The sequence below is a fragment of the Anguilla rostrata genome, chromosome 1 (assembly GCF_018555375.3).
Source record: "Anguilla rostrata isolate EN2019 chromosome 1, ASM1855537v3, whole genome shotgun sequence".
In the NCBI taxonomy this organism is placed as follows: Eukaryota; Metazoa; Chordata; class Actinopteri; order Anguilliformes; family Anguillidae; genus Anguilla; species Anguilla rostrata.
In genome coordinates this window covers 53,244,098-53,256,949 of record NC_057933.1, presented here as the reverse complement: position 1 = coordinate 53,256,949, position 12,852 = coordinate 53,244,098, and the positions used below count along the sequence as shown (strand labels likewise).

General features: G+C 41.4%; 1 protein-coding gene across 4 annotated transcripts in view; it reads left to right on the top strand.

The window, feature by feature from the left end:
* Nucleotides 1-12,852, top strand: part of snap91a (synaptosome associated protein 91a) — a 41,721-nt gene that overhangs the window by 5,381 nt on the left and 23,488 nt on the right. For all 4 annotated transcript variants that reach the window (XM_064342384.1, XM_064342376.1, XM_064342392.1 and 1 more), the window contains exons 2-4: nt 8,782-8,924; nt 11,702-11,777; nt 12,364-12,466. In XM_064342384.1, the coding sequence (XP_064198454.1) occupies nt 8,782-8,924; nt 11,702-11,777; nt 12,364-12,466 (322 nt within the window). The remainder of the gene's footprint in view (nt 1-8,781; nt 8,925-11,701; nt 11,778-12,363; nt 12,467-12,852) is intronic.

Sequence of the window (12,852 nt, the reverse complement as noted above, 5' to 3'; positions counted from 1 at the left end):
TTTATGTTTTAAAATATTTCCCCAAATCTATATATAGTCAATTATCACATCTGACCAGGTAAACCCATTCAAGGACCCCTGGTAGTCTTTAGAACCCTGTGTTAAAAACGCAGGATCTAAGACAATTAACTCCCATCAACTTGTTAGTGATGGCTTTTCCTCGTACTTTAGACTTCTCTTGATTGCTTTGGTTTATGAAGACAGAGTCAAGCTGGTGGGTTTGTCCTTCATTATTACTTACTGTGGTTTTCAAAAACCTGTTGTACTATGCTATATGTTGTACTTTTAAATGGCTGATCAAATTTGATGTATGTTATTTGTTAAGCCAATGTTCCAAGATGTTTGCAGTGTGTTAATAATACTTCTTTATCAAAATGTGGAGAGTTTTGGAGTTCTCGCCTTGTGCTTTATTCAGCCTTGCTAGAATTTACATGAAAGCCTCATATCCACTTAAGCTAAGATGAAATCAAGGAAAAGAAAGAAAGCAGATTCTGGAGCTCGCTTCACTTAATCATTTAACTGAAGGAGGCAGCAAACTTGCCATGCAAGTAGGCCTACCACATCACAGTGGGCGAGCATTGATTAGCTGATGGTTTGCTCCAAAATGTTGTGAGAGAGAGAAAAAAACCATTAACAAAGAATGTGCTTTTTTCTTGTCTCCATCTGTGTTCATAGTTTTCCCGTATTGTGAATGTTACTTCAAATTCAGTAGTGAGAACTGTGAAACAGAGCCCAAAATTAGCTACCTAGCGACAGTATGTTGGCAACATTTAGGCTACCTTGTAATTTATTGTTTTACTGTAAGTCACATAAAATGTGTGTTAACATTCATTTCTGTTTGAATATATTTTATTATTTTAGCATTCTGTAGCCTAAATGGCATCGGCCTAATTGTTAGGCCTACATGTACAGGGTTTTCTTAATTTACCTTGGTTTTGGTAATTTTATTGTAAGGCACAGATAGGTTCATTTCTATGTGTCAGCTGTGGTTTTAACCCCACTGACAATTTTTTTTGGATTGACAGTAGCTAGGCCTACGGTAGGCTATCAACAAAACCTGCAGGGCATGGTGTGGGCTAGTATACATCATGGACCCACCTCCTTTTCTTCCATTGTTAATAGGCTGTCATTCCATTCAAATCTGAACATGTTGTGAACAGATGAAAGGAAGGATGGGATCGTTTGTCCCGAATCCCCTCCCCCTGTTCCATACTGAAACCCCACCAACCCCCCATCCAGGACATGTTTCTCCCTCTGCCTGTGGTAGTAGAACACAACTGAGATAAATATTGTGTTCAGTCACTCTGGACTGGGAATTACAGTGTGAGTCATGGTGGACATGGTGAAAGGGGGCCTGCTCTGTCATTCTCTCTCATTTCAGCGGTGTGTTGTGTGTGTGTGTGTGAGAGAGATGGGGGGGGTTCAGATGTTGTGCTTCCTATCAGCCTTTCATTTTTTATGCTGGTCTTTAGGAAATATACAGTCACCTCTGAGATCTGAATCTCTGATAGATCTGAGATGCAGCACATGTAGATGTAGCTCTTCTGATGAGTGGATATAACTCATTCCACATATTGGGCTGGGGACAAGGGGATCAAAAAGGCTAAAGCTGTCTGAATGTAATTGCATTTCAGCTTGACAGATGTGGAGAGAAAGAGAGTGACAGAGAATCAAACTGAAAGAAAGATGGGGAGAGAAGGTGGGAGATAAAGAGGGGGAGAGAGTACAGATGTAGAAATTTGTTATATCAATTATATTTTACTGTCTTTACATTTAATGTTAATGAAAATGTATTGGAGGTTCAATCATTCTTTTGGCATGCTGATGAATTGGTGAAGCCTTTAAATTAAAGGCAGCACATTGGACCTCTCCCTCCTTCATATAGGATCTCTCTCTCTCTGCAGTAGAGCTGATTGCTCTACGAGCATGTGCAGCAGTGGTAATGTCACAGTTGGGTATCCTGGAGAACCCAAAACTGCTGGTAGTGTGACATCAAGGCTAGGAGGGGCCAAGCTGTCAGCCAATCGGGATGAGGGGTGTAATGTCACAACGCAGAACTGTGTAATTCTGTGCATCACAACGAGGAGAGCTCTGGCTTTGACCAATCACTGCTGTGTATGTGTGTGAAGCTGTGACTGTACAAGCAGAATCCTTCAGCAGTGGCTCAGTGAGGTCTGCTCTCGGTCTGTGGAGGGCACTGTGCCCTTGAAGTGTGAGCAGTTAACAGTGACAATTAACGGTAACCAGGTTCGATGTATATGTTAATAGTGATAAATAAAACCAACTAGCTTCAATGCCAATAGCTGTGGGTAAGCAGGTGCTGTACTGTACTCTGTGTGATCTGGGATTGCCCAAGATGGAGACTGATTTGTGCTGGAAGGGGGGAGGGGAGAGGTGAGGGAAGCAGTAGAAACAGTGGAACCCTCTGGCTTATGCACTAGTGCACACACACATGCCAGCACACTGATGTGTGAGAATGTGCACACAAAGACACATGAGGACAAGCATGCACACACACACACACACATGCACGCACACACACACACGCACACACACACATGCAGACACACACACTTTGTATTCAGAGATAAATGGTTGGATTATGGCACTAGAGAGGTAATCTCAGACACAGGGAAAGGGTAAATCTCTACCTGGCTTAATATCATTAATAATGTAGAATTGCTTTATTATCAATATGTCTCTCTGCTGTTCTTAAAGAGATACTGCTGGTGCACTACAATAAGGCTGTTCACGAAAGGGAAATGTTTTGATCTGGGTGTATGTGCCTGTGTGTGTTTGTGTGTGTGCACGTGTGCATGTGCATGCTTGGGTGTGTATGTGTGTGTCTGTGTGTGTGTGTGTGTGTGCGTGTGTTTGCACGTGTGTGTGTATATGTGTATGCTTGTGTGTGTGTGTCTGTGTGTGTGTATGTGTGTGTGGGTGTGTGTGCGCGTGTGTCTTTGTATGGGGTTTGGAACACAATCCGAAGGATCAATAAGGTTTCGTATTTTTAATTCCCTGAACGAGCAGTAGGATTCATGAACAGTATGAAAGCGCAAACCAGTGAAACTCATTTTTACAAATGAGCATAACTGTTTCTGACTAGATAAAAGCATAATTTCCATTTCTTCCTTTAAAACACATTTTTAAGCCCCAGTTTGTTCTTTCTTATTGGTCCTTGATATTTCATATTTGTTTTATTATTATCATAATGCTTCTGATTTTCTAATGATATAATTTTAAATGATAAATGAATGATCATTTTGATCACTATTTTATATTTATGAGTATGTTATTTCTCTCATTTTAACAGTTCTGAAAAACAATTAGAAAATTTTATTAGAAAAACTTTATTATTATTATTATTATTATTATTATTATTATTATTATTACTGGAATGAGGAAATCCTTGCCCTGGTGTGGCGCTTTCTGGGACCTCTGGGATTTCTGCCCCTGGGATTGTGGGTGTTTTTTCTGCTTTCCTGCTTCAGGGAAAAACCTGTAAAAAAAAACATAAATGAGACCTCATGCTCCCTCCGGGTGTCATTCATCAGTGGTCACATCACAAATGGCTTCAATTTATTAATTTAATCAACATAAGCATGGTTTAATATACTACAGTGCAAATGTGTGAAATGTGTATGTGTGGGGGCAGGGAGCCCTTGATGAGTCATTCGTTGTGGTAGGTTAGCCTCATGTCAGGCTGTGAGGGATGATAGCGTATTCTCTGTTAGCATCTCTGGTCATGCACAGATGCATCCTCAGGCACCCAGGTGTGGATGTGTGGCCACTGGAACAATAAAACTTTACTGCCTTTATATGCTGCTAAATGTGTGTTCATATAATACATTCTGCTGTTCTGATAGTTTCAGTTTTATTTTCTGCTTATGATGCAGTTCTACTGTCATTCTAGGGGTTATTGTGCATGTGGTACAGGTGTAATGTGTGCATTTTATAGAGTACAGCATCAGTATGAACATGAAAGTGTGTTTTTATTGATGCAAAGGGGTTTTTGTGGCTGTGATCCAGCTTGGTGTGGCACTGTGGGTCAGAAGGCCTGTTTCTATGCAAAACCTTTTTATGTAATGTCAGGTGGCTGTCTAACAATAGCTAAATTAGTTAGCCGGCTAGTAGCTGCAGTTATACTGTAGCTATAGTAATATTTTGGATTAAATAACTCCTTTAGAATGAATGTACTCTGACACTCAGCAGAACCTCTTCTTAACACCCTCCTATTATGCTCTCAAATGGCAGTGAAAGGGAGACTGATGATATTTACAAATGACAAGTTTTCTCACAAATTCATTCTTAGTAGCAATCATGCTATCCCTGCAATTAATTTGGTTAGGTCGGGTTAAGGCCTGCCAGACTTTACACGGCAGAGAGAAGTTGCTCACAGCTCCTCGTGTTCCTGTGTGTGTGTGTGTGAGTGTGTGTGTGTGTGTGTGTGTGTGTTTGTGCATGTGAGGGGTTGGCGGGGGGTGAGGGGTGTGGTACACGCTGTGGCAACACCACCCGCTCTCATCAGTTAAAGGCAGACAGATGACCTTTTCTGTAGTAACACAGCATTTCTGTGACTTAAGGAACAAAGAGAAAAATTTGAATAGCACTGGTCAACTTCAGGAAGGAAAATGATCTGTATACAGCTTATTATCTGTGCATTTTGAATATAGTTTCCATGTTTGGATAGACCCTGCATGAGAAAAAACTTTTTGGAAACTAAATAATTGGCCCTGGATGCCATTTTATGAAGGAAGTGAGTGTTGCCATGGAAACCAGACTCTCTCTCATTCTCTCACTCTCTGTATATTTCTCCCTCTTAAACCTTAGCAATAGTTCTACTTAGTAGTACTATTTTAAAATATCCCATCTCTCTGTGTATTTTGCAGGTCTTGAGGCATAGAACAGCTTTAATTATCTTTCACTCTTTTGTAAGTGGCTTTGGCTAAAAGTATCTGTGAAATGTCAAAATTTTAAATAGGCAATTAACAGAATAAACTGCCTGACTCATGTAGTAGCATCTTGCTAAATCACTGGGTTCCAGTATGTGGATGTACTCCACACATGATATTGGATGCTGGCTGCGCCAATGTAGACAGTGGTTGGCAGGCATGTAGGGTGGCAAGTCATCTGTAGTCGCACCCAAGAAAGGAGGGTGGAGAATGAAGTGAAACCAAATGAACAGTGACATTAGAACAATAACACGGGTCTACAACCACAACTGGGCATGTTAAATAGGGAAAATTTGAGAGAAGGAATTGGGGTTAAAACATACATGATCCATATTTTGTGTCATACAGGTATGCATTCTGAAATATTATTTTCACATAATTTTCAGCAAAGACTGATTAAGGTTTTCAGTGTTATTTTATGTTTGGCTTAGTCAACAACAGGAATAGCAGATACTTTACAAATGCATGCATGATAGCAGCAACAGTAACAGCGATAGCATCAGTAGAATTGGAAGCAGCTGTTATCACAGTAGTATTAGCAGCTTCAGCAGTAGAGGTGCCTGTAGCAGTAGCACTAATATCCACTGAAGTAAGGGTAATGGAAGTATAAGCAGCAGTGGTCACGTTAATTCAGGATTCTGTGTTTTTTACTCAGAAAAAAGCGCCAAATTCAGGAAAAGAAATACTATGTTCTGTAAATTCAGATATTCTGAGGTCTTTCTTTTAGGATTACAATGGCAATGACCCAGACTGTCCAAAATAGAGTCATTATTTTGAATCATAACAAAATAATTACTCTTGTTCCTTGAGCCAGTCGTATATTGGTGTCTGCATTTGTGTTGTTCATTGATCATGATGTTTACACAGCAGCCTAAAGCATTGCATGATTCAAAGAGAAAGCTCTAGCTACCTTAGTCAACATGTAAATAAAATAGAAATCGCTCCTAGGTTTTTTTACAAATATATATTATTAACCTGTGTAGCAAAAATTTGTTTTGATCAGAATGCCTAAACATTATTTGTAGTTTATTTAATCCAGCTAATCCCGCTATTTCAACCTGCTTCTGTTACAACTGTCATTGTAAAATTATGAACAATATACATTTCTTTTTTTAGTGTGAGTTGGCATATCATGGCAAAAATAGTTGTTTTTATGAGAATGAAAGTGAGTTGGTGTAAAACACAGATTTTGAAGTTCCATGGGCTACCACTGAGCAATAGATTTAGTAGCAGCTGCCCCAGTAGGCCTAGTACTGTTATAGTGGTAGCTGTAATAGTATTAATGTTTGATAGGTTGCAGTATTAATAGCAATATTATTGCAATATAAATAGCAGTAATAACTGGATCAGTATACCAGCAATGACACTTTAAAATATGGCTGCACCAGTACCAATAATAGCTGCAGTGGTGCTGTAGTATAGATAGCACTGACATCAGCAATAGTACTCTGATAGAGGTAGCAGGAATAGCTGCGGCATTATCAGTAGCAGTAATGCTTTATGCCTTTTCACTGTGCTGATGCAGTGGTGGCGGTCCCTCTGCCCCTTAGTATGGCATTCTGCTCTATTTTTAAAGCTGCAACACCTGAGGCACCATCGTGCAACAGAGCGTGCGAGAGAAGGGTATTGTGGGTATGACATCATCATGTCCTTTCATGTTGGAATCCTGCAGCATATAATGGCACAATCCTACTCTGAGCGCTCAGCCAGTCACAGCCAGCGTTATTCTTCCTATTGTAAACTGTGGGCGTGGAGGGAAAATAAACCAAACAAACACACATACACATACAAACACACCCGCACACACACACACACACACACACACACAATGTGCACTTACACTCACGTTTTTCAAGCTCTTCTTTGTGTCATTTCCCAGTCCTATTTCATGGTGTTTCGTATGAAACTCATTCTGGAAGAGAGATTAAATGCAGTATAAATTCCCAGTTGTTCATGTCTGCTGCCTGTTCCTTGGGTTTAGGTTGAATTGTGAATGAAGAGATTGCATAGAGATATTGGCTGTCTGAAAGGAGCAGACCTATCAGAGCCCAAAGACAGTTCCAGTTTTAGGAAGAGCAAGAGAACACACTGGAGAGGTGCCTGTGTTATTGACCAGGGTCTCTAAGGGCATGCCCACACCTCTCTAACACACAAAGGCACACAGACGTCATATGGGGCACATGGGCATATATATATATATATATATATATATATATATATATATAATAGACCCATGTTTCATTACCACAAGCTGTGCTGGAAGAATGAGAGCACAGGCTGTAATCAGCCATGCAAGGTGAGAGAGAAAACCGGTGGTGAAAAATGGTGAAAAATCAAGACCTGAGGAAATACAGCATCTGATATCAAGGGCTTAGAAACGACACTGCGCGTGTGCATGCGAGTGTCTGTACGTAACTCAGTATTCATATCCATGAGTGTTCTGTGACTTGTGGTCCTGTAGCTTCATGCTGTTTTAATGATTCAGAGAGGAAGCCGGGTGGGCATCCCTCGGGGTCTGAACCTGTCTGAGGCTCATGTGGGTATGGCTGCTGTTTGCAGTTCTACAGTATAAAGGCTGTGTGTGTTTGCAAGGCTTTATGGTTTTCTTTCATGCTTCCGTTTCTACGTTTGTGTATGGGTGCGTTATTGTGTGTCTTAGTATGCGTTTTTGAGTGTGATTTTGTGAAGGTGTATCTGCTCTGTGTGTGTGTGTGTGCATGCAGCTCTAGGCAGGAGGCATACTGATTCATTACCCCTCCTGCCAGGACTACCCCCACCCTCGCACACATACCAGCAGGCTCCAGATCACTCAAGACTCAAAACTGTGATTCACTGTCTGTGCTGATTACAGAATAATAATTATGTAAAAAGTATCATATGCTGTCTTGTATGCTAAGTAGATTGGATCCTTATCAAAGAGAAGCTGTGTAAGTTAGACATCCTACTGAAATGCCAACTGGACCCCCATGTAATTCACATTATGAAATGTTAAGTAAGATATAAGTGGTCTTGGCTGCTGGCTTTTTTTCCCCTATTTCGCATGCAGGTAGCCCCAACATTCTCCAGAGCTCACAGGCTTCTGGGTACATTGTGATTTGAGTCTCAGTATAGGAGGGATAACCGTATCTCTCAAACACAATTTAAGGACTTATGCTTCTCTAAACAAAGAAAATACCACTCTTTTATCATCACTGATAAAAACAGTGTGTTGATAAAAGCACAGAGGTTTGTTTTGCCTAGTCTTATTTGGCAGCTTTATTACAATTTGTTAGGACTCTGTACAGTTTGACCCAGTTCTGAAACAGTTCTGACCAGGTCTCCTCTGTGGAGGTTAAGGGCCTTCCTACAGAACTATGGCCAAAAGGCAAGACATAAGGCACTGGTGGGGGGGCTTCAGTGGTTGGATCAGGTCTGTAGAATGAAGATTGAGAAGGAGATGTCTGTTGCCAACAATTGGGTGTAACGTTGTCAGGATTGAAGTTGCTACTTGCACAATGTTCAAACCTCTCCTGTTATTCCTGCTACTCTTGAAGAGCATTCTTTTGATTGCCTGGCACACCAGACCATGTGGTGCAAGTACACTACATGGGCTGGGTACTGGGTAGGCTGTTTTTCTCTCTCTCATTGAACAGACATAATTCACACAGAATTTCAGTGAATGTGCTGATTGGTTGACACATAACAGTTTTTGCTAGTAGCATTTATTGGTTAACTAGTAACTAGGCCAAGTAAATCAGACAAATACATGATGGGACATTCTTCATTTAAAATGTACAAATGGTGTCATTGGGAAGGTTTGTAACTGTTGCATCTCTTCCTTCTCTTCCAGACCTCATCCAGGCGACCAATGAAACCAATGTGAACATCCCGCAGATGGCTGACACACTGTTTGAGAGGGCAACCAATGCCAGCTGGGTGGTGGTGTTCAAGGCCCTGGTCACCACACATCACATGATGGTCCATGGAAATGAGGTGAGAGGGCTGATTTGAAAACAAATGAGCTTGTAGTGCATGTTGCCTAGAGAAGGGATATCTAATAATTCTGCTTTGGGGTCATAGGGTCTGCCTGCTGACTCTTTAACCTGACTATTGTCAACTCACTTCACCTGGTTTCTTGAGTCTCTGACCTCCAAGACCAGGGTTAGGGATCCCTGCTCCATCATAGCCAAGATGGTCAGCTACTGTTTTCATTCTCTCTTCTCTATTTTTTATGCAGCAATTAGGTAAAGAGTCATTCATAATGAGATGATTTGGTGTTTGCATTGCGGATATTCAGAAAGCTTCTCCCCTTTTTAGAATTTCATGATTTGGACATTTAAGATGGACATTTCAGTTTCATCCCTTTTGATCCCGCTTGGTGGCAGTTTAATCTTTTTAAGGTAGCTTTTTATTTAAGGAGACCAAATAAAGTGAAAAATATAAAGACATGCCCAAGGACAGAACATGCATTGCCATGTCCCTTCATGAATGTTCATAAGATGTATCAAAGCCAGGTCAAGTTGGAGCAGTACCATTTGCAGCTTGGTGCGCCAGTGTGAGTGATTTGAATTGAATGTAGGCAGCTGCAAATGTGGTGTGGTATGTGTGAATTTAGGCCGGTTGTAGACAAGGTTAGCAGCAGCATTCTGGACCTGTTGCAGTGGGCTGATGGCACAGGCCAGTATGCTGGCCAGCCAGGCGATGCAAGACATGGTCTAGGCTGCAGGTCCAGACAAGAAATTACAAGGGCTTGGACATGTGCAGCTGTGTAGCCTCTTGAGTGCTGAAGCAGTGGATTCTCCTGACATTGTGAAGGGAGACCAGGTGGTTGCTCTAGTGTGTCCCAAGAAGCTCAGCTGGTCATCGGGGTCTTAGCTGAGTGGGAGGAAAACAATACAGAGCTGTTGACAGTCATGAATTCATGGGGATCCCTTTGAGCCATGGACTCCTCAGGTTGAGCTCTAGGTGATGGTTGGCATGCATACAGTGCCTTCAGAAAGTATTCACCCCCTTTGAACCTTTTCACTATTTTTCCTGTAACACATTCAAATTTTAATGCATTTAAACATTTACCCATTTTCCAACACAGTGAATTAAGTACATTTATGATGCAAAAAATATATTTAAAAATGTCTCATTTACAAACAAATAATTCTCACCCCCCCACCCCCCTCAGTGCAAGTGTCGGTAATTTGTAGATAGGCTTGTGGCAGCAATTATGTCTCTGAATCTTCTCAGTTTTGTCTGCATGAGTTTTGCATTTTCAGATTTTGGAATTTTTGTCCATCTCTCCATGTAAATTTACTACCAGTTTGGGTTTGTATAACCCTCTCCAGCTCCTAAGAACCTAATCTCAAATTTCCACAGGCATTTTCTTGGTCTTCATCACTGCATGACTGATCATATCTGCTGTTTCAATTGTGAGACCAAACTCCATTTGTTATATTTATTTTGCAATCATTCAATTGAATATAGCTGGATTCAAAAACTACATAGACGGACCTCATTAACATATTTCGTGTGATATCTCAAGAAAATGGAATAAACCTGGACCAATTTAGGCTGTCAATGCACAGGGGTATCTACGTATCAGTGAAGACATTTTCAAGGTTTTATTTTTAATATTTTTCAGAAGTAATCTAAATGCTTTGTTTAATTTGACATTATATTATCATTATACATTATGTATATAAGAGTAGAAAATAGATGATAAGGAAAGCAAGAGAAATTGAAAGATTGAAATCATCAGGCCTTTTCCTCCTCATGCTTTCTGAGTTGGCTCTATCTGTGCATATGCTGTCAGTTCGCCAGGGACCATGAGTGGACTGATGAGCTGGCTTGCTGGAACAGAGGCAGTCAAATGAGGAGGAGAGATAGGAGTGGTGAATGGAGAGTGGAAAATGATTCAGCTGAGGGGAAGGGATGAGAGAACAGGGCAGTGGGAGATAGAGATAACAGGGTAGATGTGCGGGTGGGAGGAGGGCTTAAGGACAGGAGAGAGGTGCAGAGAGCATAAATAGTGGTGGTTGTAAATGTGAAGCGGTGATACCGTGGGGCTGGTAGTGGTGCAGCTCCTGGTAAAGACAAGGTGGAGGTAGAGGACTGTGAGCTGGAGGCTGAAGTCACAGTGAACCAGAACAGAAACATTCATTAGGGGGTGAAAAGGAGGCCGATGCCCCCACCTCTGCCTGTGGGCAGAGCCTGGGCTGAGATGAAGTCCACCTTCTGGACTGCTGATTGGTAGTTAGAGAGATGACCTGCTACTACAAGATTCAGAGCCGAGGATGAAGGCAGGTTATGTAACATAACGCAGTGTAACAAAACATAACGTAATATAATGACAAGAATAGGCTATTCAGCCCAACAATGCTCACCATTTTCCTAACTAACTTATACCTAGTGCTCTGATTACCTACAGACTAGATAGTATTTAACACGGTATCAGGCCTGGTCTTGAAAACCCCCAAAGTTTTTTTGCTTCTACTACATTACCTGGTTGGCTATTCCACACAGTGACTACTCTCTGCATGGAAAAATGCTTCCTGTATATGATGTATGATGAGGTTGTGTCATTAAATCAGACAACATAATAATGCAAAGCTGGCAAGCAATTGAAATAAACTGCTGTATTTCTATTGCCTGCAATTTTGCATACGACTCATTCTTCTTTTATGAAACGTGTAAGAGAGACAGAGTGCCAGCGTATTCCGGGTTCACAGCAATGTTCTTTAAAAAATTGTAAAATTCTTCTGGGTTATTTATTTCTACAGAGGTTCATCCAATATCTGGCCTCCAGGAACACACTCTTCAACCTCAGCAATTTCTTGGACAAGACAGGCTCCCATGGTGAGTGTTGGGGGAGACCCTTTCCCCAGCAGTTTTCAATGAGAGATACATCAGGAAATGTTCAGGCAGACACATAGGCACACATTTTTAAATATAATCCAGTGGCAAAGCTGCACAACACACTGGGGAGAAATACCAGGATGTGTCTAAATTTTCACATCATTATATTAGCTAGTCTACTGATTTTGCCTGTCAATCAATAATTTAATCAATTAAAATGAAACATCTTCCTAAAGGAATTATTTGCCATGTAGTGCATTACAGAAAAGAAAGGAATTTGTTCTGCTGACTGATAACGCCCTGGGATATGAATAGAGGCCAATAAAATTTCCAGAAATTAAGCCATCATGGGAATTTTTTGAATCTATTAATTCAATTTCAATTCATGAACTGAATTGACTGAGGTGTAATGTTAGCGCAAACCAAATAACCTCCCCTGTATGATACAGTAAATACTTGTCTCCCTGGTGCCCCTAGCACCTTTACCTGTATCAGCGAATAGCACTGACACCTTTACCTGAATGTGTGTTGAAGCGGATGTGCGATGGTATGGCTCTGAGCCGACTGTGCGTGAATTGTGTTCCAGGCTACGACATGTCAACCTTCATCAGACGCTACAGTCGCTACCTGAACGAGAAGGCATTTGCGTATCGACAGATGGCCTTCGACTTCGCTCGGGTGAAGAAGGGGTGCGTCAGAGGGAAAGGGCTTCTTCATTTTTTACATTGCGACTGTGTTGCTACTGAGTGGAAGCAATCATGCTGTAACTGCGCTATGAGAAACAGGGCATAAAATATGTGTGTCATATACAAGGGAGTGTAAATGAGCCTTTGCCCAGACAGGCAGCTGCCACAGGTGACAGACTTGACTCACAGTCAGTCCTGACAACAGTTGTTTTGGTATTCAGTGTGGCTCTGCACTGTCTGTGCTGCGATGAGGGTTTCATTTCAGCTCCGCTTGCGATAGAGTGTTCCTTTCAAAGTAGCGGCTTCAGCCTCCTAAATAGCACAGAGCTGAATCGCTACATCACTACAGCCCCGCGGCCACTGTCTCTCTGCAGTCTGCTAGGGCCGAT